Source organism: Stenella coeruleoalba (genome assembly GCF_951394435.1).
Source record: "Stenella coeruleoalba genome assembly, chromosome: 7".
In the NCBI taxonomy this organism is placed as follows: Eukaryota; Metazoa; Chordata; class Mammalia; order Artiodactyla; family Delphinidae; genus Stenella; species Stenella coeruleoalba.
The window spans coordinates 17004822-17032188 of NC_137153.1; the positions used below are offsets into that span (position 1 = coordinate 17004822).

Here is a 27367-nt window from a genome sequence, read left to right on the forward strand (position 1 = left end):
AGATGTTCCTGGGCTCGGTCTTTGTCCGTCACCCTCCCTTCCATGTGCCCTCCAGCGGAAACTTCCTTTTCTATGCTGTGAACTTACAAGTCTGAATTTGTGATTCATGTTCTCTTCCAGGCATCAGCCATGTAGAGCCACATTCCCATTAGACGTTTACATATCTAGGCTCCATCGTCCCTGGATTCTCAACTTGACCTCACTATCTTTCATTGTCCCCCACCATTCTCATCTCTATCCATTGACTAGACCATTCTTCCAGCAACCCAAGTTTTCAATTTTGTAGTAATCCATGTTTCATTTGTGTCTCCTTTATGCCTTAAGCCAGGCAGTCACCTAGCTTTACCTTTGTTTTCTGTAAAATCCTTCAGTAACGTTTTTCTTTCCCTTTCCACAGCCTCCTCCCTGATCTAGAGTCGATACTCCATGGTGTGTGATGATAAAGCTAGTATGAACACCTGGATCTTCTGCAGAGCCCTAATTCAGGGCTGCTTAACAAATGTTTCCTGGCTGTCTCTGGCTGTGTAGGTTGAATAAATGAACTGGTAGTTCCTTGCAATAGTGGGTCATTTCACTCCATAACCCTATCATTGTTCCCAGTACTGCAAGCCTAATATTTCACCCTTCTTCCCGTGAACAAAGCCTAAGGACATCATTTTTCAAATTTTCCATCTCAGACCAGAGTGAACATCATGCAGAAAGATGACAGATGCAGAAAGGTGACATAATGCTGCAACTCCCTGCTGTGAAACATACTCATTTTCATATTTTTCACACTAGACTTAGAGTTTCGACTTGTTTATTATTCCTTTCAATGTTATAAAAGCCAGCACAATAATCAGTTATTCTGCATATTAATATTCACTAAAGTAAGATGGCTTTGAAAAGTAAAGTGAAGGCAAGTAAAGTAAAATTTCCTTCAAAGTATCCATTGGATTTAGAATAAAATATGTTCAATTCCTGATTTTTTAATCCAGGCACCCCAGGAAGAGGATGGAGACAAGATGGTGGAGTAGAAGGACATGAGCTCCAGCACCCCAGGAAGCTACATTGAAATCTGGGCTTCCATGTGATTTGGTTAAGCATAAGCCTCAGTCACACTTTTGCATACCAGGAGATGATAAAGCATCAGCAAGGCAAAGTGTTAACTAGGTCATCTGAGGGAGACAAGAGTACTTGGGCTATTTTAAAGGGGGAAGAAGCAGCTAAGAAATTAATTAATATACTAGAAATGAAATTTAAGTGATTTTAAAGACATCGTTGGGCATCTGAACTGTTAAAATAAAAGGATGACTACCAAGGATTCCCTATCAGGGTTTCTTAACTTTGGCACTATTGACATCTTGGCCTGGGTAATTCTTTGTTGTGAGGGGCAGTCCTATGCATTGTTGGATGTGTAGCAGTATCCCTTGATTTTATCCATCTCTGATGCCAGCAGAGTCCACCCTATTGTGACAACCAAAAATATCTCCATACACTGCCAAATGTCCCCTAGGGGGCAAAATTGAGACCCATTGCTATATATTAATGAACTACATCTTTTGATATCATTACTTATAGAAGCCTACATATTCAAAGCAGCTAAATGAAGCAACATGTGAAAAGTGAAAGCTCTAGGATATGTGGAAACCAACAGTTATAAAAGAGTATCAGAGGTCTTTGGTATTCATATTTTCATTTGCATCTGCTTATTTCAGTGGTTACCAGTTTGGTTTCACTTTTTACTCCCAAATTTAAGAGATTTGCATTAGAGAACACAATACCTTCTTTTTCCTTTTTTGGTAAAATAGCATTTTAAGCTACACATTGCAAGTCCACAAAGAAGAGAAGAACATAAGCACAAATTAAAATCAACATGCATATAGTTTGAAAGAGAGAAAGTTCTCAATTTTATGGAGAAGGCAAGAAAAGCACATTTTTTCCTTCTTATTTAATAGCTTGGTAGGAAAACAAGAAGCATTAAAGTTGTTATCACATGTTTCCTGGTGACTAGAATATCTTACCATATCTCTCAGAAAGTCTCGTATCTCTCAAAAATTGGTACAGCCCCATCTCACCATACCACTTAGGCACTGCAATCAGTTTAACAGAGAACAAAGGTAACAGTGGCTTAAACAAGACAGAATTATATTTCTTTTTCACTTTAAGTGAAAGGTACTGAGTTAGGTGATCTAGTGGTGGTCGGGTGGCACATGGTCACCAGGGACTCAGATTTCTTCTTTCTACACAATTATCCTTAGCAGATGGCTCTCATTCTCAAGGACATAAGATGACTTCTGGTGCTACAACTGTCAGGTCCAAGTTGTAGATTAGAAAAAGGAAAAATAGAAGGACACTTCTTCCCACTTCCTCTATCTTTAAAGAGACTTCCCAGAAGTTCCAAGCCATACTTTCACTCATATCTCATTGAGTGAAACAAGTCATATGACCACACGTCCATAATTCCCCTCTCCTGGCTCCGCTGTGGAGCAGGCCAAGGTCAGGCTACCTGAGGCCACACCCTTGCTCAGCTTCTTCCCCTTCCCTAATCTGCTGTCCTCACTCTCTTACAGGTTCTTTTCTTTTTCCTCAATAAATCACATGTACTAAATCCCTGTCTCATGCTCTGCATCTAGGGAAACTAACCTAAGGCTTCAAGCTATTCATCTAGTTTTGCTCTCATTCAAGCCACCTTACTGCCCACCTCCAGGGCTATGTTGTTTCTTACATTCCATCACTTTAGTTGTTTAGGTTCCTAGATGAACTCTTATTAGATATGTTTATTAAAGTATTATTAGACGAGTTTATTAAGTTGCTATAATGATCTCTTAATGAGATCAAAGTTCTTGTGGTCAGCATCTGGCTTACACATGCCCAAGGGCCACCATTCTCAGAGAAAGACTACTGGCCTACATGCTAAAATGTCGCACTCAGGATGGTACGTCTCCACCGTATTTAATTCACTTTGTGAGATTAGCATAAGCAGAGGCTTAGCTGCTATAACTCTGTTTACTAGATTTTGAACATTCCTAATTGCTTCTTCAAAATTTCTCTCAATGAATAATGAAACAACCAATGAATGACTCAGAACTTCAAACACTCCATGGATAAAGAAAGTGTAGTACATATGTACAACGGAATACTACTCAGCCAAAGAGAAAGAATGAAATAATGCCATTTGCAGCAACATGGATGCACCTAGAGATTATCATACTAAGTGAAGTAAATCAGAAAGAGAAAGACAAATACCGTATGATATCACTTATATGTGGAATCTAAAATATGACACAAATGAACTTATTTACGAAACAGAAACAGACTCACAGACATAGAGAACAGACTGGTGGTTGCCAAGGGGCCATGGGGGAAGGATGGATTGGGAGTTTGGGATTAGCAGATGCAATCTATTATATATATGTATAACAATCACTTTGCTGTACACCAGGAACTAACACAGCATTGTAAATCAACTATACATCAATAAAATAAAATGTTTTTAAAAGCAAGAAAAAAAGAACTTCAAACATTCCAAATACATGAACAGAGTCAGCACCTCTACTCCCTGCTTCTTAAACTGACCCCACCTCCCCAGAGATGGCACAGGAAGACCACCACAGATGAGTGGCACTGGTGGAGTGCTGCTTCAAGGATGACCTCCTGCCTCCTGCTGGAGAACAGGGCCTCCACGGGGGCAAAACATCACAGGGTTCTGAAGTCCTCCAACAGGTAGATGAACCTGCATCCCTCAAAGCAACAGCTGGCACCTCTTATCATCACCCATGGGACCCTTCCTCCTGGCACACCCGGACTTTAGCTCAGGTGTTTGAGACAAGTCTTATTAATATGGAATAATCTCACATTACCTGACTGAAAATTAATTCTGTCCATTTTAAATGACATCTCATTTTAAAGTTAAAACACTGAATAACACTTAGAGAAAGGTTGAGCACCTGCCCAGGGCCAGTGCTGGATCTGCAAAGCGCTAACTGCAGTGCTAACTGCAAAGCCGTGCTCTTATCCACTACTATCTCAATTTGTAAATTATATATCACTTAAGCAAAAAAACTGAAGTAGAAAATAGTGAACTATGAAAGATATTACATGGCTCTCTTCTGAAAGAAAGTATTCTGTGTTCCCTACCATTTCCACAATACTGTTTCTATTTTTTAATGCAATGCATCTCAAAAGAGATAAAAGAAAATTGCTATATAACAGAGGTGTCAAATATTCACGCTGTACCTATAAGGAAGGGTTTGAGTTTCAGTAATGAAAAAACATTACTTCTATAATCATAGATAAATTATTTTGAAAAGATATGGTGATGTCTTCCTAAAAGGCAAAATAAATTTATCTTAGTATAGTTTTTGCTTTTATGAAAGAGAAATTCTATTTCTGGCCAGCCAAAGGAAATATTTTAAATTATTATATCTTTCTTAGAATATCTGGGACTCCATATCCACTTATGCTACAAACTCCCAAGTTTGACCAAATAATGAGTCTTGAAATGTTCAAATTATCATCAAAATGTATCAAAACTTTCAAAATATTAAAATTTCTATGTCACTATTTCCTAAAGTTCCTTAAAGTTTTGTAGCAATGAGTCAGCCAAAGTACTCCCCTACAGAACATTATGCATGTAAATGAGATTTATAAGATGTTTACATTTGAATCAGTACCAAGCACGCATATGCACACACATTCACAAAGTTATTCTTTCATCATGGGCATTGCTCATATTATTAACAGGAACAGCAATCAATATATTAACCTTTGTAATTTCTAGATCTGATTACAGAAAGATACATAAATGTACAAAAGTTCATAAAACATAAATGCAGTTTATTAAAGCATTTACATTAATGCTGTCATACTATATATAATGTTGCAATATGTAATATTATTATACTTATTATAAAGTGAATGCTCATATAACCACCACTCATATCAAGAAACAGAGAATTGTCAGCACCCTTGGAGGCCCTCCATGTGTCCCTACTGATGACAATACCTTCCCTCTCTCCAGTAGTACCCACACCTGATTTTTGTAACAGTAATCACCTATTTTTTGAAATTTACATCAATGAAGTTATTCTGTTGTGTTTTGTTTGTTTGTTTGTTTGTTTTTTGTGGTACGTGGGCCTCTCACTGTTGTGGCCTCTCCCGTTGTGGAGTACAGGCTCCAGACGCGCAGGCTCAGGGGCCATGGCTCACGGGCCCAGCCGCTCCGCGGCATGTGGGATCTTCCCGGATCGGGGGACAAACCCGTGTCCCCTGCATCGGCAGGCGGACTCTCAACCACTGCGCCACCAGGGAAGCCCTATTCTGTGGTTTTAATCTTTCACTTACTGTTATGTTCATGAGGTTCTTCTATTTTCTTCATTTTCCTTGCTTTGTAATATCCCTTTGTATGAATAGATCATAACTGATTTATCCATTCTACTGCTGATGAACATTACCAGCTTGGGGCTGCTAAGTACATTCTTGACCTGCATTCTGTTACATATGTATAAATTTCTCTTGAGTACATACCTAGAAATAAAATTGCTGGCTTGTTGGCTTTGCATGTCCTCAACTTAACTAGATGTTGAACCATTTCCCAGAGTAGGTGTATTAATTTATAAACCCATATCAATTCATGAGAGTTGTCAGAGCTCTAAATGTTTGCCAATTCATTAAAGTCTGTTAATGTCAGACTTTTCACTTTTTGTCGGTATGCTTGGTGTGTAATGAAATCTCACTTGATCTTAATTTGCATTTCCTTGATTAATAATGGCACAGATTATCATTTCATGTTTCCTCACCATTATAAGTCCTTTGTCCATTTTTCTATTCAGTGGTCTGCAGTTTTTAAATCTACTGGAGATAATTTTAAAATCTACTTTTTATATATCTTGGATATTAATACTTTGGCAAATATAATCTTCCTATCCTTACATTTTCTTTATGATTTTTTTGATGAACAAAAGTTGTGATTTTAATATAGTTAAATTTATCAAATAGTTTCCCTTATGGTTAGTGCTTTATGTATCTTGTTTAAGAAATGCTTCTCAAACCCAAGATCATAATGATATTATCTACTTGAAGTTTTGTAGTTTTGTTTTCACAATTTAGGTCTGTAATCTACTTGGAATTTACTTCTTTTTTTCACTCTTCTTACAATATTTTAGATTTTCTTTTTAAACTTATTTTTATTGAATAATGGTTGATTTATAATATATTAATTTCAGGTGTACAGCATAGTGATTCAATATTTTTTATAGACTATACTTCATTTAAACTACTATATATAAAATATGTAACTAATAAGGACCTACTGTATAGCTCAGGGAACGCTACTCAATTCTCTGTAGTGACCTATAGGGAAAAGAATCTTAAAAAGAGTGGATATATGTATATGTATAACTGAATCACTTTGCTGTACACCTGAAACTAACACAACTTTGTAAATCAACTATACTTTAATAAAACATTTTTTAAAATGAAATATCAACTTTCCAAAGTTAAAAAAAATAAAATTACAAAATAATTACTATATTGCCCTGTGTTGTACAATATATCCTTGTTGCTTATTTATTTTATACATAATAGTTTATACTCTCAATCCCATACCCCTATCTTGCCCCCCTCCTCCCCTCTCCCCACTGGTAAGCACTAGTTTGTTCTCTATATCTGAGAGTCTGTTTTTGTTTTGTTATATACATTTGTTTGTGCTATTTTTTAGATTCCACACATAGGTGAAAACATGAAGTATTTGTCTTTCTCTGTCTGACTTATTTCACTAAGCATAAAATACCCTCTAGGTCCATCCATATTGTTGCAAATGGAAGAATATCATTTTTATGGCTGAGTAATATTCCATTGTGTATATATATATATATATATATATATATATATATATTCCATTGTGTGTGTATATATATATATATATACACCACAACTTCTCTATCCATTCATCCATTGATGGACACTTGGGTTGCTTCTGTATCTTAGCTATTGTAAATAGCGCTGCTATGAACACTGGGGTGCATGTATCTTTTTGAGTTAGTGTTTTCATTTTTGTCAGATACACATACAAGAGTGGAACTGCTGGATCATATGGTAGTTCTATTTTCAGTTTTTTGAGGAACTTCCATACTGTTTTCCATAGTGGCTGCACCAATTTACATTCCCACCAACAGTGTACAAGGGCTCCCTTTTCTCCACATCCTAGCCAACATTTATGTGTAGACTTTTTGATGTCAGTCATTCTGACAGGTGTGAGGTGGCACCTCACTGCAGTTTTGATTTGCATTTCTCTAACAATTAGCAATGTTGTGTATCTTTCATGTGCCTGTTAGCTACCTGTATACCTTCTTTGGAAAAATGTCTATTCAGGTCTTCTGCTTATTTTTTAATTGGATTGTTTGTTTATCAATATTGAGTTGTATGAGCTGTTTATATATTTTAGATATTAACCCCTTATCAGTCACATCATTTGCAAATATTTTCTCCCATTCAGTAGGTTGTCTTTTCATTCTGTCAATGATTTCCTCTACTGTGTAAAAGCTTTTAAGTTTAATTAGGTTCCATTTGTTTATTTTTGCTTTTATTTCTTTTGCCTTAGGAGACAGATCAAAAAAAAATTGCTACAATTTATGTCAAAGAGTGTTCTGCCTATGCTCTCTTCTAGGAGTTATATGGTTTCAGGTCTTACATTTAGGTCTTTAATCCATTTTGAGTTTATTTTTGTATGTGGTGTTAGGGAGTGTTCTAATCTCATTGTTCTACATGTAGCTGTCCAGTGTTCCCAGCACCACTTACTGAAGACTGTCTTTTCTCCATTCTACATTCTTGCCTCCTTTGTCACAGCTTAATTGACCATAGGTGCATGGGTTTATTCTGGGCTCTCTGTCCTGTTCCATTTATCCGTGTGTCTATTTTTGTGCCAGCACCATGCTGCTTTGATTCCTGTAGTTTTGTGTTATAGTCTGAAGTCAGGGACCACGATACCTCCAGGTTTGTTCTTTTTTCTCCAGATTGTTTGCTCTGGCAATTTGGGGTCTTTTGTGCTTCCATATAAATTTTAAGATTATTTGTTCTAGATCTGTGAAAAATATCACAGGTATTTTGATAGGGATTGCATTTAATCTGTAGATTGCTTTGGGTAGTATGTGCTTTATAATAAATCTTGATATCCGGAAGAACAAATCCTCCCATCCTCTTGTTCTTATCCAAGAGGGTCTCTGCTTTTCTTAAACTTTTGCCTTTCCAAATAAACATGAGAATCAGCTTTAAAGATCCACAAAAATAACACAACAAAAAAACTGCAGCTGAGTTATTTTTATGAGATGCTTTTAAAATACTGATTCAATTTCTTAATGATTATAGGTCTATTCAGTTTTGTTTCGTTTTTGGCCATGCCACACAGCTTGCAGGATCTTAGTTCCCCAACCAGGAATTGAACACAGGCCACGGCAGTGAAAGCACCGAGTCCTACCCGGTGCTTTGGACTGCCAGGGAATTCCCAGTTTTGTTATATTTTTAAGGACTCTGTCTTATCTAATTATCTAACTTTTCAAATGTATTGACGTAAAGTTGCCTATCTGCAGTGATATCCCATTTTTTCTTCCCAATAATGGGTATTTGTGACCTCATTTTTGCCTTGATCAACTAACCAATGTTTTATCAATTTTATTAGCCATTTTGAAATATCAATTTCTGGCTTCCTTTATCCTCTCTACTACTGTTCTATTTCCTATTCCATTTACTTCTGTTCTTATTTCTTTCTTCTTCATTGTTTGGTTTATGTTGTTGCCGACTTTCTAAGTTCTTGAGATGGATGCTGAGCTCTGTCTTTCACCACTTCTAATGTAAGAATTTAAGGCTCTGTATTTCCTTCTAAGAACGGCTTTAGCCATGCCCTATAAGTTTTGAAGTGTAGTATTTTAATTACCAGTCAGTTCATAATATTTTCTGATTTCCATTATGGCTTATCTTTGATCCATAGAAAATCATAAAATTTCTTCTATTCTAACATAAAAGGATTTTCTACATATCTTTTTGCTATTGATTTCCAGCATAATCACATTATGATAAGAGAAACATAATCTCTATGATTTTAGTCCCTCTACAACATATTGAGACTCTATGGCTTAGTACATTTCCATGTGTGATTAAGAAGGTGTAGGGTACAGTGTTTTATATATGTCCATTAGATCAAGTGCTTTAATTGCATTGGTCACAGTCTCTATACCCTTAATAAGGTCCTTAAGACTCAACTCTTCTGGAACTGGCAAATTCCCTAGAGCAAAGGTGTTTTAGTCCCCTGTTTACCAGTCTGGATTCCTGTGTTCCCTTCAATTGTTTTGTTTGTTTGTTTTTGTTTTTGCGGTACACGGGCCTCTCACTGTTGTGGCCTCTCCCGTTGCGGAGCACAGGCTCCGGACGTGCAGGCTCAGCGGCCCATGGGCCCAGCCGCTCCGCCGCATGTGGGATCTTCCCAGACCGGGGCACGAACCCGTGTCCCCTGCATCGGCAGGCGGACTCTCAACCACTGCGCCACCAGGGAAGCCCTGTTCCCTTCAATTTTACATGGTAATTCCTAATTTTTTTGTCGGCATTTTGATGTGATGCTTTTAATATGTTTTCATGTCTTATCCAACATTTTGAGTTGCTTTTGATGAGAAGGTGATCTGAATAGCCTAGCCTGCCATTTAAGAACCTGGAAATTCTAGTTCCTGCCAATGTTATCAGCTCTGATTTTTTTCTCTTATCTAATTTAATACTCTTTTATGTGAAGTAATGTAATTCTTCTGACTTCATTTCTCCTTATTGATTTTATATTATTTCAGGAATTGATCAGCAAAGTTTAAATGATCTAAACTCTCCTATCTCAAATATGTGGAATTCTTCCTGGCTAAAAGTTCTCAAAAGCCTGTTTGAACTTACTGACCCTAATCACATCTTTCAAAAGAAATTCTTGGATACCTGCCCTTGGTATAGGCTGCCAAAAGATATTAGCATTCCTAACCTCTGCCACCACACTATTCATTACAAATAAATTTTGATTTATAGCCTAAAAAAAGCCTATTTGAACTTCTTAATCTTGAAAATCCTTAACAGGTTATAAAATTGTAATATGTATTACAAGGAGCTTGTTAGGACAGATACTCTTCATTGGATAATGTGCTGCTGTTTCCAGTTACGGTGTGGTTGTGTTTTCTGTTGGCTGATAGCATCCTATAACAATGTAGGATGACGTACCATACAATGGAAATAACACAAGGTTTGAAATTGAACTTTTAGGTCCAAATCCCAGCTCTGACAATAAAGCACTAACTGGCTCATGGAAAATCACTTCACCTCTCTGGGCCTGTCTGTTCATCTGTAAAATGGGTTTAAGACCACCTACTCACGGGTTACTTCAAGGATCAAATGGGATCACATACACATAAGAACTTAGCATCATGCCCAGCCCAGAGTAAATACCCAGTAGGAGTCTGTCATTGAGTCTGGAGGCACCAAACCCTTAAAGCACTAGAAAGGCAGAGGAAAAATGTTAAATATAAGCTCCATAGTATTATATGAGAGAGGGATTTGAAAGTGCAAATAGCACATTTGCAAATAGCAAAGATACTGTGTACATATATGATAATGTTATGCAAGGAAAAGTATGACTGAAAGAACAATTAATAAAGAAAAATATCAGTTAAATTCTTTGTTTCTTTTTTTCCTGTTTCTGAAATTCTTAAAAGAATGAAATCTCTTTCAGAATTCATAATGCTGGGTTTGGGACTTTTTTGCATTTTGTATGTGTGCAGCTGTTCCTCCACTATAAGTATGCACATCTGCTCATTAGCAATACAATATAATTCCCACTGCCTAATTATTTGCAGATGATAGATTCCTTGTACGTGGGCTAAAAAAAGGATAGTCCTTCAAAACTGGTGACTTATTTTAAAAGACCAACTTAAAAGGGTCAGCACAACGAAGTTCAGATATTAATTTGGCAGTTCAAATATATGAACACCAGCACTTAATTGCCAACTTGATGAGAAACAGAAGGAAAAGAGGATTTTTCTCTCTTCAATTAATATTCCCCGATAGACAGCACCAGGCACTGGCTTCTCTATGGTGCACCTGGAAAGAGGCTATGAAGCAAACCTGCTAAAGTTGGAGCGGACCAGCCCCACCGCAGATTCTCAGGGAACCACGCACCTCTAGCGATGCTGCACAGTGAGTGCAGGGCTGTGCTGGGAGGGGGATGTGTGGTCCACGGACACCGAACGGAGAAGAGTCCTTGGGGTCTCTAGTCTCAACCACGGGCTGAGGAACCACATTAATCCCCTACTCTTGGCTCTGAGGGTGAGGCAGCAAGCCAGGGTGTGTGGTCCTAGGGCTCCATGAAACCAACATCAGAGACAGTGTGGCCCATGGGGACAGCCAGATGAAGCTTCTGAGACACCTGGGAGCTCCCTGTGGGAGGGTGGAGGGGGCATGTGGGAGGGAAAGGGATGCTGAGCACTGGATTGAGGATGAAGGGTATGAACCAAGCATAGGAAATGATCAAGCGTATTCAAAACATAAGATGGGGAAAATGAGAGGGAAAGAAATGGAGAAATACTGGGGTTCAAGAGAGAGCAAGGCCCACAAATGGGAGGTGGTGAAATGGCTCTTACACGGGCAGGATGAGGATGGTGGCTATTATAGATGACATGCTTATTCTGTGCCCGGCACGGGGCTCTGCACAACAGACTACATTCCTTCATACATCTTGACGGACACTGATGGGAGAGGAACCGTTTTACAGATGGGAAAACTGAGGTTCGTTCATTCATTTGTTCAATGAAAAAATATTTCATATGAAGCTTACTTTCTAGAAGAGGAGACAGTTAATAAACAATAAACAGACAAATCAGTCCACCCTGTGATAAGTGTTAGGAAGAAAAGAGAGAGCAGTGATGGCAAAAGCCGGGAGGAGGGCTGGAGAGCCTCCTTTAGTTAGGGCGGGTCAGCGAAAACCTCTCTGAGGACGTGACTCTTTAAGCTGAAGGAAAGGAAGGAGCCAATCACGCCAACAGCTGTGGGCAGATGGAGCAGTGGGTATGGGCCCAGCAAGGGAGCACCTGTGTCTTCCAGGAATGGGGCAAATGCAGGCCACGACGCAGACATGCGGTGCGGGAGGGCAGGACCTGAGGCTGGAACAGGAGGCGCCAGTCAGCTGATCCCAGGCCGGGCTGCCATGGTACAGCTGAGTGTGTAGCAGCCCAAAGAAAAGGCAGCAGAGGGACATACTTTTGTTTAGTGTTTTTGACGGATCATTCTGGGTACTGGATTGGGAAAGGGGCAAGGCCAGTTAGGAGGCGATTGTGGCAGCCAGATGAGAGTAATGAGAGCCACGACCCAGCGGTTAGGCAGAGACAGACAGAAAGGAGGCGGTGAGTGACGTAACCTCCCCAGGCCACATGGCTAGTATGTGGCAGGCCTGGTTAAAGCCATATCCTCTAACCCCCGAGTCCATACTCTTATCAGATTTGATTAAAGCTGTTTTAATTAAGGAAGCATTTTAATTAATCTTCAGAGGAGTGACTGGGAGTTCATCACCAGCTTACAGCTGAAAGCAATTTTAGTAAGGATTAGTTCAGCTGTTGTAAGAAAAAGAAAAAAAGAAGGCCTAGAATGAACCAAAATAACAACAGCTTAAAGAAGTTCTTACATAAAGAGTCCAGCCTGGGATACTGACTCTGGAGCCTTCGATCTTGTAGCTCCTCAGTTACAAGGGTGAGGCCTCCACCCCTGTGGTCTAAGACCATTCATCCCTGCATCCACAAGTAACTTGCGGGAAGGACGAAGGAAGAGGAGAATGGCCTTTCCTCTAAGTGTACCGAATTTGACCCCATCACTGGTACTCATGTTCTGGTAGTCAGAATTCAGACATGTGGCTACACTTCGTCATAAGGAGTCTGGGAAATTTAGTCTTTATTGGTGGTTGCACATCCAGCTAAAATTCCAATCCTTCAGAAGTAGGGAAACTGATATTGGGGTCAGCTCACAGTCTCAGCCAGAAGGCCTCTGCAGAAAGGCCACCACTAACCAGAGCAGTTCCCCACCCGCGGCCCCAGCCCCTGGGAAGGCCGGGAGCTACTACTAGAGGTCCACACATCCAACTGTGCAGCAGGCATGGCCTAGAGGCTGTGGAATGCGTTATGCATGTAGGCATTTCCATTTTCCAGAGGTACGTGACATTGTGCTAGTTAATAAAACAGGCATTCAGTTTAAAGTGATTAAATTTGCAGTAGCATTTTCATATATTTGCTTTAAAAAGGTTACTAAGGGCACAACTATATCACATGGGGGATCCTGAAAAATGTTTATCTTTAGAAGAGGTCCTCCTAGTCAAGAAGCATGGACCCCTCTGGTGTAGGGGAAAGAAAATAGATTTGGGCTTTAGTCAGAGCCGTGTCCAAATATTGCCAACAACATCAAGCAAGACTGTCAGTCTTCTGGAACCTCATTTCTTCTCTTCTGTTAAGCGAAGACAGTGAACCCCAATTCATAAGATTATGGTAAGGGTTAAATGAAATGATAGGTATAAAGCATCTACCACTAAGACTGGCCCGTAAGGGGTGCTTCCTAAATGGTGCTGCTGTCCTTTCCCCAGGATCGAGGAGAGTGAAACAGGTTGGAATCGAGAAGTCAGGTTTATGGGATCAAGTGAGGCAAAGCTGAGTCTCCACACTGTGCACTTGTGTGCTTGTGGCTTGGCTCAAGGTACAGGGTCTGGGCCCTGCCTCCTCCGGCAGGAATAGGAGGACTGAAACGACGGAATTCATGCACAGAGCATGCTAGGTACAGGGCTACAGAGCAAGCATCAGATGCTGGGATCTTATCTGGTTCTTCTGAGCACTGTGTGAGCAGCAAACGCGAGGAGGTTTCTGCCCACTAACCTCATCACCATCACCGCCAGCAGTTTCATCATAGAACGAGAACACAAACAGTTGAAATCTTTCCAACTAGCAGGAAGTACAAAAGAACCTTTGTGGGTAGAAAACCCACCCTTTAGTAAGCAGAGGGTAAATATTTTCCCACAGAAATCACGGATATAAAAATAACTAAATAAAACGGGTGAAGCTGTATTGTTGTGTTGAGAAGAACACAACGACAAAGCGGCCACCTGCATGGTTCTTGACGTTTTCAAGTGATTTTCACATAATTTCATTTCATTCTTACGACAACCCAAGGATAGATATTACTACCCCTTTTTTGTAGATGAGAAAACAGAGTTCCAGACTGCGTAAGTATCTTGGTCAAGGTCATGAGGTTGGGAAGAGGTCCTTCTGGAGCCAGAACCCAAATCTAAATGCCGGGCTCTGCCATCTATCTGGAGACCGGGGGAGTTTGGGGACCACACGGTCAGGAAGGGGCACGCTATCCTTAGGAGGCTGGAGGAACTGTATTTGTCCCGTGAGTAAGACAAAGCCAGAAGAGGACGCATTAGCTCAAACAGTGGTATCTGAATGCTTCGGCAAAAGCAGAGGTTTCGTGGTAAATTCAGAGAAAAGACTATTCCGTTTACTGGCCAGTCATCTGTAAACTTCACCTGAAGCGAATCCACGGAGCAGTACTCTCTCAGGACTCACTGCCTGTTGGCTGTGGAATAACGGGTCTTGGGCCCCCTGTCACTTTAAAAGCCCACACTTTCTGATGGCTCTTACCAGCTCTGCTCCCTTCAAACTGGTGGACCATGGGGAGTTCCTCCTTTCCACTGGGACGGATACTGTGAGAGCTGCTTTAGTAGCCTGAAGCAGGGAAGAACGTGCAGGATTTTCTCTGTCTGGTCTATACCGTGAAGATCCCGCATTTGCTAATACCACTCAAGGATATTGCTTCTCCCACAAAGTGAAGTAAATTATAACTGAAGATTTTTAGTGGCCCCTGCAAATCCTTCATAACTTTATAAACAAGGCAGTAAAGCCTTTCAACGTGCTAATTAAAATGCATTTCTCTTGAGGCCTACTGCTGCTGAGAATCGTGTGTGTTGGGGTGGGCCTATCACCACATCAAAGATCAATGTCATCTCAACTTTTCCTTAAGTTTTGTCTTTTTGTTGATAAGTAATTCTGGTACAGGTAAGAGCATTCTTCAAGCAGGTGGAGGAATCACTCACTCTTGTTTCTGAAAAGAACCTACAATGGACTGCTTCACAGACCAGAGTCTCCACCAAAGCCAACATGCTTCTGTCCTTACAAACATCCATCTTCTGAGTAAGAGTAATCAGTCTTACACGCCTCTACTTCCCCCACCTGCCCTACTGGATGCTTTTCTTTTCTGGGCCACTTTTCACTGTGAAATGTGATAAGAGTCATCATGTGACTTCAGGTAGAGAATGAAGAAGTTGTGTTCAGATGGCCAAGTTCACCTGCAGCTCAGCTATCTCCTGCCGCATGCCCATCCTTTAGCAAGTGGACTTCAAATTCTTACCTCAGAAAAATTACATGATTACACGTTTTAGACCTTCAGAGTTCCCTGGAAATATTAGATCCATTGATACCAGACTTCTTATGAACTTATATTTTTGCTTTTAATCTCCCAGGTTAACCAATACTTGTTTTAATTATTTCAGGTTAACATTTTCGTCTGTGATCTTATACACATTTATGTGAATGCTCATTTGATCTCAGTTTATTGGGATTTAACTATTTTCTTCCTATAGAAATGTATCTTCCCTGTGTGTTAACCAAAATGTTACTGCTGCTTATTCCAGACCACTTAGTGATCTAGCACCACTTAGCAGAATACCTGGCAAAAATAAATGTCATTAATGAATGCTTGTCTTTCACAATACTTCAGAAATATTGAAAAGGCATCTGATATGTTCTCAGGCCATATGTCCCAAATCCTAAATCCTAATTCTGAATTACCAAGGAACCTCCAACAGGTCTTGAAGAAACAATTTCTAGTGTCCGCCCCTCGGTGTCTGAGTCAATGATAAAATCATTCAAATGGCTTCAGACCTCTGATTTATGGAGCCAGATGAACACGGTTAACTAACAGTTACTGAATATAATGATCGAGTATAATGCTCATTGTTTAAATTGAGTTAAGTGGATTAGTTAGGGTTTTTGTTGTTGTTGGAAGTAATAGAAAGCCAACAAACTAGCTCAAGTTAAAAAAAGGAAGGGAATACCTAGTAGCTCTCCTAGCTTGAAGAGCTCACAGGAGAGCTCTCAGAATTGAAGGAAGAGCTGCAGGAATGAGGAGCCTCAGGGCCTCAGAGCCTCCTGAGGGTTTTCTCCTCCCATCTGCTCATCTTCCTCCCTTGCTTCTCTGGTGGGCACGTCATTCCCCATACAGAGCACCCACCCCAGCAGCTGCAACAAACTGAGAACATACGACAGTCCCAGGGAAGGACTCTAGCTGGTTCTGCTCGGGTCACATGCCTGTTCTTTGGATCAAACATTGTTGACAACAGAAAAAGATACTGATTGATCAGGACTGGATCATATGATCACTCCATTGGCCCTATTTCCAGAAGGGTCCTAGGAAACCCTACAAGGCAGAAAAAGATTGTTACCATGGCCCATTACACTGAACTATCTGAAAAAGTAATTCTAATAATAATGCGGGAAGATCAGATATCTTGTGATTTAATATGTGTGATTGTATATATTACATGAAGCACTACTCTAAGCAGAAACAAATATACACAAGGGTAGAAAAACTCTCCTCTTACATGTATAATTTGTCCAAAATATCAGTGTAAAAAACAGGTCACTCGACATTCCAGTCCCATTGTCCGTGACCCCCATCATTCCATCATTACCAACTTCATCTTCTGACTCATAGAATTGAACCAGATGACCTCTAAAGTCTCGTCCAGTCTATGAGCCTGTGAACACCTTGTTAGGAAAAAAAAATACCTCTGGAAGAACAGCACATCAACCGGTTACATTATTGGACAGTGTTATGGGCTGAAGTGTGTCCCACCCCTCCCCACACTTCACATGTTGAAGCCCTAACCTCCAATACTTCAGAGTGTAACTTCATTTGGAGATAGAGACTTTAAAGATCAAGATTAAATGAAGTAATTTGGGTGGCCCCTAATCCAATGTGACTGGCGTTCTTATACAAAGAGGAGATCAGGACACAGACACACACAGAGGGAAGACTGTATGAGGAAAAGACAGCCATCGACAAGCCAAGATGAAACCAACCCTGCCAATGCCTTCGACTCAGACTCCCAGCCTCCAGGACTGTGAGAAAACTAATTTCTGTTGTTTAAGCCACCCAGCCTGTGATACTTTATGATGGCAGCCTTAGCAAATTAACACAGATAGTAAACCAAGAATTTCAAAGAGGACTGAGGCAAAGTTGAGACAAGTCTGATCCATGGGATGGGGAGAACAAGAGGTTCTCCTAAAGTTCTTTTGAAGGTGGAATTCCCCTGAGATTCAGGGGCCAGAACTCGTGGCCTAATAACTGAGGTGTGCTAGTAAAGATGTGATAAAATGGGTAAGACATTAAGAGAAGTAAGGAGAGAGAAGTGGATGACAGACTTCACCCTCTTTGAAATGTTGCGGGGGTCAAGCATAAGGTGGTTGTATCAGGACACGGCATTACGGGTGGCCAGGCCAAGGCCACATACCCAGCCTTGTGGGCCTGCGGGGAGCCTGTCTCCTCCATGACTTCAGGTTTGCCTGGGCTCCTGACAGGTGTCTCCACTTAGAACTTTGGAGCCCTCAGCATCCTGCCTGACCCTCAGCTTTGAGAGCCAAGAGGCTGAATGGCTGCTCCATCTGGACCAAAGGCTTCCCAGCATGAGTTCCTGGCTGTCACGACCCTTACTTATGATGCTCACCAGTCAGTTTCCCTTTGAGCCATGCGTGTCTAAGCCATTAGGTTTGCCGTTCTCATATGATGTGACAGTCCAGTAGTCCAAACGGGGGTGGCATCAGAACCTTCCGATGATAGTACTCTTGCCCTACCAGTTCTGTACCTCCCCTGCCCCATACCTCACTGTTCTCCCACCAGGGACTCATCTCCCCATGTCAACCAGACTTCACTATCATGGAGAGCCTGCTCCTGGCCTCCTTCGTGGCCTTTACCCACCCTGCTGGATGTACCTGGATCCTGGACCTGCCTGACCCTGGCTCGTTGATCATTTTGCTGTTCTTGCCTTAGCTCTGACCTTTGCCCTCTGGCAAACCACCCTGGCATTAAGTGGAACCAGAACTCAGGACTCACCAACCTATGCTGCTGGGGTCTTGGTAAGGTCCCACCCCAAAGCACAATGCACATTTGGAAAAACACATCCATTCATCAGGAAATAGCCAACATGGCGTACCCACTCCCCCAAAATCTGACACCAAAGGGAAAATATTTCCGTTAAATAGACCGATTGCTAAATGAAAATCACATCGGATATACAGGACTTTTCAGTCCATAAGCCTCATAGTATCAGATCATCACACTGGCAAAGCAGTGTTTGTAAGGCTGTTAAGATGAAATCCGGAGATTACTCCATTACTGAATATTACAATGATATTTGCCAACAGAAGATTTTTGCTTGTGTGTGCATTCAGATAAAATTCCTGACCACCATTGTTTACAGCCCGAATATATTAATATCTCATATAATAAATTCCGAAGAAGACAAATGAAATATTTAAATAACCCAAGCATTGTAGAACCACTGAATACTGCATTTTACCTTTATGTTCTTTTTTTCTTTAAATCACCCACAGACATTTAAAAGGAAAAAAAATGGCTCATAATGTCAAAAGATGAGAAAGGCTAAATAAATTCAGGGAAATAAAGGAACCATAAATCAGGAAAACTTTGGAGCTGCTAGAAAGACACTTTAATTTTGTAGACAAAAGACTGCATTAAGGAGGAATAATGCAATAATCAAAGGTGAAGGAGTCTCTATTGTCTGGTGTCTTTCTCTGTGGGAATTTTCCCACCCCTGACAGCTGTAAAGGGGGGAGGGGCGCAGACGGTGGCTGTGCCTTTATTCTCTCGCCCTCTTTCTCCCCAGCCCCTCCCCGTCTCCGTCAATAAATGTCTGCAATCATATTCTTGAGCTCCTGTGTGATTTCAAGGTTCATCTCTTCCATGCAGTTCAAACACTAATTATCCCAGCTGTAATTAGTAAGATAATTAAATACTGGCTCACTCATCTACCTTGGGTCGGGTCGTGATTCTCCCAGAAGACCTTGAGCAGCTCCTCAAAGCTGATGCGTTCTGGCTGGTATACCACTCGGACTACTTCTGCGTGGCCAGTTCTTCCTTGAAAGAAACAGAACGTACAACCCAAATTTACTGACAACATCAATTTATGACAAGTTATTTGTTTCCAAAAAACCACTAGACAAAGGCTGAAATTCTTCCCTCTGAAGGCAGGGTGGGAGCACAATCGTACTTTAATGCTTTCATCCTAAGTCTCTGTCGCTGGTTCTTTTTCCATAAAAGCACACGGTTGTCCTCGAGCAAGTTTCCTGAGGATGATGATTCCTCTTCATTGTGTTCTAATTTTGTTTTAATTCCATGAGAAAATAAACTCAGGTTTTCATTTTTCTAATCTCACTCTTATGAAACCTTATGGATCCAACCTGACATGGTGCTAGAGATTTGAAACTCTGCAAGGGGAACGAGCCAATTTATTTTTATCACCCCCCTCCTCTCTGTACATAGTAAGCTCAGCTGCACTACAGAGGGAGATGGTGCCAGGTAGAGAAACCCAAGAAAAAAACAGGCTTATAACTCATTCACATTAGATATATTCGTTAACAGAGAGACATATTTGCTGTGCTGTTAACACTGAGGCGAGGGTCAGATTCATATACCCAGCAGGACGGTAAGTGTTTTCTCAGCCTAATTCGTCTCTGTGGTAAACAACTACTGTAGCAAAAGCCTCTCTGCAGCCCCCACTGTTAGCACACTCCCTTCTCAAAGGTGGTCCCCAAGGTTCTAAGGATCAGGGAAGCGGGTACTTGCAGACCACTTGCACCTGTGGAATTCATGCCCTCTCTTATCTTACAATGTTAGAACATATGGTAAATAATAGACCCCTCCATACTAACATCATCTCTGTGTTTAAATTTGTTCTCCATCTCTTTCCGTCACCTCGTGTGTAGTAAAGAATTTAGCCTTGCCCAAACAGGTAGCTGGCCTCTGCCTTGGCTCTGGTACGTAATCTAGGTCATACCCGATAGGAGTGTCCTCATTTAGAGAGGCCACGCCTATACTCTTAGGGTGGGGCTAGCCACACTGAATCTCAGGGTAGGGCTGCCAACAGTCCTAGGGTAGAGGCTGCCATGTCGGAAAGACCAACCATGTGACTGAGGGTGGCGGCTTTGGGTAACACAGTATCGGTTGACCGAGAGCCTGAGTTCAACCATGTGGGCAATCAATCAATCCTACCTATGTAACGAAGCCCCAATTAAAAATTCTGGACACCAAAGCTTGGGAGAGCTTCCTGGTTGGCAATACTCTGCATATTGTCACACATGGAGGCCAGGAGGGTAACATATCCTGACTGCATGGGAGATGACACAGAGGCTTTGCACTGGAATCCTTCCAGACTCCACCTATGTGACTCTTCCTTTAGTTGACTTTGAGCTGTATCCTTTTCCTGTAATCAGCTATAACTGTGAGGATAACAGCTCTGGACTTGCGTGAGTCCTTCTAACAAATTATCAGACCTCCCAGTGGTTTGGGGAATCCTTTGAACTTGCATCTTAGTTTGCAGAGGTGTTTTCCCCTATGTTGGTAATCTCACCTTAATTCTTAAACCCTCCAATGGTACACGCTGGGAAGGTAGAAATCCCCATTTTACAAACTGGCAAACAGGTACATATGAGTTAGATTTTCCCAAGGTCATATAGCTAGCAAATTTCTGGACCATAACCTGAAAAAACACCTTCTGACTTCTTGTCCAGGGTTCTGTCCAATATATCAAAGCGAAGAGAGCAAAGGGAACATGAATCCAGAAAAGGAGAGAGATCTACTTATTATCTTTAGTCTTCCTTAGCAGTTAAAATTTCTGATTGTAGAAACGATGATTTGCAAACAATATGAAGCTTAAAAAATGTGCAGAAATATAGAAAAGAAAATAAAAATCCCCCATACTCTTACCACATAAGTACTATCAATACTTTTTACGCACTTCTTTCTAGATATGTACGAGACACATACCTACACAAAACACACACAAACTCGCACCGTGACACACAGTTTGTTTTACTGTAATCACTGCATCATGCTTTTTCCACTTACCAGCATATCATGAGTGTTTTCCCATATCACTGAAATTTTTAGGAAATACCATTTATAATGACTATATAACACTCCAAAGGTGGCCGTACTATTACTTATTCAATCATTCCCTGTCACTGGGCATTTGTATTGAATCCTATTTTTATCTATGAATATAAATATGTTTTCTACATTTTTGAGGCTGCCTCTAGCCTTAGTTATATATGGGAATTTTCTAAATCAATGTTTATGAACATTTTAAAGATACTTGATACCTTGCACTAAACTGCTATTCGTTAAAGTTGACCCAATTTTCTCTCCCCGTCGGCAGCACATCTGAGGGTCAGCCTCAGTCACCATCACAATGTTGTTAATCCCTACCAAATTTATAGATGGAAGATAATATCCTATCATTTTATTTTTAATGAATTTAATTATTAGTGAGGTAAAAAATGTCATGCTTATTAATAATTTTAATTTTTTATTTTCTCTAATTTTTGTTATGTCTTCTTTATATTGGGTTATTAATATTTTATTCTTAATTGGTCAGCCTACATAATTTTAATTCAAATACTATAGTCATGTAAGTTAACATCTAAACAGATTTTATGCTAATAGGTATTAAAAGAATGATAAGGGAATTATGGAAAGAAGATTCATTAAGTATAATAACCATGTTATTGCAAAACCATTTTTGATCTACTTTAAAATCTTATAATTGTGTTTTGAAATGTTTAAATGAATGATTTAACTACATAACTAGTAAGACTGTCTGAATATTAAAAATGGCAACAATATGTTACAAACATGACAAAAAAAATTTGATAAGAAAAGCACTGAAACCACACTAGAAATATAGGCAAAAGATGTAAACAGGCAATACACATTGGAAAAAATAAATGTAGATCCAGGCATGAAAAGTTCTCAACATTTCCAGTGATCAAATAAAAGCAAACAAATGTATATTAAACATTAAAACACCATCTCTTACTCATTTCATTTTGCAAAACTGCTTCAAATTGTGCCTAGTGCTGATGAGGACACTGTGAGGCCGGCGCCCTTACCTGGGTGGTGACACTGAAAATGACAGCACCCTTCTGAAACTCTATGGGCATAAGAAGCAAGAGCCCCAAAGACTAAGATTAATTCACCTTGATTAAGTGACCCAGGAAATCAACCTCAAAGATATAAACCCCAAACAATAGAAAAGACATACACAAATACGAAAATCCATTCCATCATTGCTACAATGGTGGAGTACCATAAGAAATCCAAAAGTCAAACAAAAAAGAAACAAATTACAGTACAGCCACATGATGAGATATCACGCAACCATTAGTTATAATCCCAAACCCTAGTAAAAGCTGCTACTAGTTACTGAACACTGATAATATGGCAGGCACTTTACCTACTGGGTGTTCTTCAATGCTCGTAATTCTTTTTTCCAATTTTTCTCTACTGAGGTAAAATACACACAACCTAAAACTTACCAGCTTAACTATTTTTAAGTGTACAATTCAGTGGCGTTAAGTACAGTCACATCATTGTGCTACCATCACCATCATCCATCTCCAGAACTTTCTTTAATCTTGCAAAATCGAAACTTCATATCCACTAAACACTAACTCCCCAATTCTACCTTCCCCCAGCCCCAGGTGACTGCCATTCTCCTTCTGTCTCTGTGAATTTGACTCCTCTAGGCACCTCACGTCAGTGGAATCGTATTGTATTTGTCCTGTTGTGACTGGCTCATTTCATCAGCAGAATGTCCTCAAGATTCACCCACGCTGAAGCACGTGTCAGAATTTCCTTCTTTTTTAAGGCTGAATCACATTCCATTGTTTGTATGTGCCCCATTTGGTTTATCCATTTATCTGTCAATGGACACTTGGGCTGCTTCCACCTTTTGGCTATTGTGAATAAAGCTGCTATGAACATGGGCGCACAGATGTTGCTCACAACAATTTCACAACAGGGATGCCATCCCCATTTTATAGGTGAGGAAACCAAGTCCTCTCCACAAGTTTTTTCACATAACATCCCACAGCCGGTAAGCGGCAGCCAACCAGGTTTCAACTGGAGGTGCAAGGTCTGGCTCGTTCTGTGACCCCAAGCTGGGCTCCTGAATGTAGACACCCGAAGTCATCAAGTGACAGCAAAATGTCACGCAGGCAGTGGCCCAGATGAGATGGAGGTAACTGACATCCAGGCTGTCAAGACTGTTTTCCAGGATTAGGCTCTTCCTTCATGGTTGCAGTGTGGGGTCAGGAAAGATTTCCACTCACCAGCACACACTTTTAGACATAATCTGCGCACTGACATTATTTGTGGAGAGGTTTAAAGAGGTTTGGTTGTTTAAAAGAAACTACTACCATTAAAATTCAGGATCCATCTGCATTGACAAACAGTGTGGAGAAGCCCTTGTCAAACTCACCTTTAAGTTTCTTTATTTTATTTCTCCAAAGTACAAGAGTCTGTATAAAAATACACAGTGCAAATGATCAGAAGGCTTAAGGGGCCAGGAACCACTTACAGAAATGCCCACACCTCCAGGAACTCACCGATGTGTTAGGCTAATTTGATTCCCAAGACCAATCTGCAAATAGTTTCTGGTGCTTCCGAAGATAAAAGGCTATATCTTAAAAATACTTTGAGCTGTTTCTTCACATAACATCGTGCAAACAGCATGATAGATGTGATGTGCAAATGTGCTTGTTAACAGTTCACAGCAGTGTTATAGGTGCTTTAACACTGTCATTCAAAAATACCTTGAAAGGAAAAACGCAAAGGATGAATGTCTTCTCTGAGCATTTCCCCCGTGTCACTTTATCTCATGACTCCAAAGGGAGGTGAAGGAACACAGAGGGGTAGGCTACGGTCAGTCATTCCTTACAAGACAAAACATCCCAGAAGACCCACACATGGCAGTGTTCTGGGGGCAGAAAAATCACACATCTAGAGTCAGCCAGAGCTTTGTGGAAGCCAAGTCATCCACAGAACCAGGTGTTTTTAAAGAGAACCCCAAGACAAATCAGCCATTTCTTAAAGACCTGTGTGACAGCGTTCCATCCCATGGGGAAAATGCGATCTTCAACTCTTCCAGGTCAACATGATTAGTTTTTACTACCGGCGGGCTGGGGAGAAGAAGAGAAACCAGGGAGGTGGCCTACCCAGCAGATGAGACCAGAAAAGAGGCCAGGAGCTGGTGAGACAGGAAGGCAGGGGGACGATAGCAGGGGGCAGTGTTGTACTCTACTGAGAAGCACACATTCGAGCCAGGCTGCCTGGGCAGTGCTCTGGCTCTGCTACTCGGCAGCTGCGTGACCTGGGCAGGGCCAGGGAGGGAGGAAGACGCTGGTTCAAATCACAGTTCCTTGGCTATGAGCCATGCCTTACCTAGGGGGCCCACGCCCACTATCAAAGGCCCTTTATCTACTTTACCACTTGATGCCACGGTTTCCTCATCTGCAAAATGGGGAGCCAGAACCGTGCCTGGCACACAGAAGTCTAAGTCTCTATGTCTTATCATAAGCTGAATTATTAGAATTATACTCTACTCAGCTGTGATGGAGTGGGAAAAGATGAGAATTAACGTGACTAGAAGTAACTTAAGCCATAGTTCTAACAAGTAGTTTAACACTTTTTTCGACTGTGACCCAGGGTCTCCTACTATTTCAGATAGGAATAAAAAATAACCTCTGTGACAGAAGAGTCATAAAGATTAAACGAGGTCATATGTGGTAAAGTTCTGGGGAAAATGCCAACTCTCTATACACAAATGTGACGCTTCTATTGTTGTTACCCTTTTATGTTTCCTTAGCATGGACCCCTCCCCATAAGGACTAAACTGCAGGAGAAAACACATGTCTCTGTAAGTGGATAATTCTGATCTTACTTATCCATTCGACTGATAGAAATATCAGTCAAGTGTCTACAACCACTGACCGGGTGCTGAGGTGCAGGCCCAGCCGGCACCTTCTGACCCCAGTGGGGACTGTGGTCTGGCCTTCGTCCACACCATAAAGGACCCAGATTCTCACTCTTTTGATGAAGTGTAGGGTGGTAGAGAAACACTGTGTTTTTCAAGTGTGAGTCCCCACTTTAGAATCAGAAATAAAAGGACAGGGGTTTAATGAGAGGGTGCTTAATTTGGGTAAAAAGAAACCTCCAGAAACAGGGCTCCAGGAGCAGAAGCTGAGGCTGGGATCTTGCCTCCCTGGAGAAGCTGTGTCCTACCACACTGTGGCTGTCGACAATTTCCTTCCTACGAGAACCTCTGTCCCTCAGAGTCGGTGTAGCCAGGAGACAGCACAGAGCTGCCGAACTGAGACGAGCAGAAGCGTCCACTGCCCCCTGGGCTGGGACCCAGGGAGGTCACCTCCCTCTGGTCAGAGCCAAGTGACTGCAGGTTGGTGGGCAGCAGTGATGGGTGGCCAGCATCCCACAGCTAGCACGCTGAGCGGAGCGAGCGAGACTGGAGGTGACAGCTACACTCCAAACTCTCTCTAGAAGTGGTGGCTCCTCCCCAACGGGGTGGGCAGATCCGATGCCACAAGATTTCCAGAAGGAGAAGGAGCAGGGCCACCTGCACCAAGGGCAGCTTGAGCCCACGAGGGGCTCTTGGGGGTGGGCTCGTCTAGGGAGGGACCCAAGGGCCACCCAGCCGAGCAGCCGAGACCTGCGTGGTCCCAGCGTGTGAGGAAGAGCGGAAGCCAGGGCAGCGGAAGCCTGCCTTCTGGGAGGGGGCTTGGTCGGGACGCAGAAGACAAAAGCAGAGAGAGATCGAGACCGTGCACACCTGCCGGGGCCCGGGCCCTTGCTGCTGCAATGGGGTGGGGGTGGGGGTGGGGGCGGAGGGCGGGAGGCCGTGGAGACAGCACCCGGTCCCCGGGCAGAAGCTGCACAAAGTGGGTGCCCCTCCGCCGTGAGCCGGGCTTCTGCTGTCTCTGCAGGGCAGTGAGAGACCTCGAGGCCTGCTCGCCCCTCTCTAGGTCAAGGCCCAGCCCTGGCCCACACCTCACAGTCAACAGCTTGCCCATTGAGAGCCACATGGCCGGGCTCCACCCAGGCTGAGGGGCACGGGGCCGCGCGCTCGGGGTCTGGCTTCCGCACTGGGCTTGGCCAGAGCACAACTCATCCGCGTCCGTGCCGCTCACAGCTGGCCTCTGCCCTCCGGAGTTCCTGGCCACCGGGCCCTCTCTGCACAGCTGGGGTGTGGCAACCTCATCTCCCCATGCCATCTCCCTGACCGAGACACTCCACAGCCCCACATCAACCCCCAGCTCCTCTTGCCCCGCCCACATACAGCCTGCAGCGCCCTCGCTCCAGCCACCTGCAACCCAAGCCCCTCTCCTCCTCTCAAGGTCCCTGGAGGTGCTGCTTCCTCCAGGAAGCACTGCCTGAGGATGAGACCTTGAGGAGAGGCACGAAGCACGGGAGAAAGCACCACAGGCGGGATGCCGTCAGACCTACTGTGCTCAGATTCAGGCTCTTCGACTGAGTCAGGTCCCCTGAGGTCCCTCACTGGGTTGTTGTGATGAAGAGATGATGGATGTAGCCGATAGGGTCCAGCAATTAGCACACAGAGGGGACTCAAAAAACTGATCTTTCTCCACCAAGCACCACTGATCCAGCCCCCCTGGATGCCTACTGCACTGGGGATCAGTCACACACAGTGTAACACTTGGGTGCTGGCTGTTTTCAAGTGCTCTCTTAGTCTTCCCACGTACAAAGTGGGCTCCTTGAGAGGAGGAACCAGGAAAGTGGCTCGTCTCTGTCACCCCCAGGACCAGGCCCATGATGTGGCATTAATAAACACATTCAGGTCAGAGGAGTCTTGTGCTGAATGCTTCTGCCACTTACTTAGCCTTCATCTGGATGAGCATCCGTGCCAGCCCCAGACGTGCTCACCTGACAGAGGACCAGTCCCCTAAATGGAGACATACCTCCATGCCCTGCTCTGCCTCTGTCCCCAACCATTGAGTTCTATGTAAACCTCAGCATACATCTTCGGACGGACGGAGCTACTACCTGGAGAAAGGGATTAGACACAATTAATGCAACTTGAACACCTTACTATATGGGTCAACACGATGTTTTATTTACTCATTAATTAATAAACATTTCCTGAATGCTTCCTAAGTTCCAGTACTTG

The 27367-nt window shown here is 42.1% G+C and overlaps 1 protein-coding gene across 3 annotated transcripts in view; it reads right to left on the reverse strand.

The window, feature by feature from the left end:
* Nucleotides 1-27367, reverse strand: part of MSRA (methionine sulfoxide reductase A) — a 370575-nt gene that overhangs the window by 107464 nt on the left and 235744 nt on the right. For all 3 annotated transcript variants that reach the window (XM_079927556.1, XM_079927555.1, XM_079927554.1), the window contains one exon: nt 19141-19245. In XM_079927556.1, the coding sequence (XP_079783682.1) occupies nt 19141-19245 (105 nt within the window). The remainder of the gene's footprint in view (nt 1-19140; nt 19246-27367) is intronic.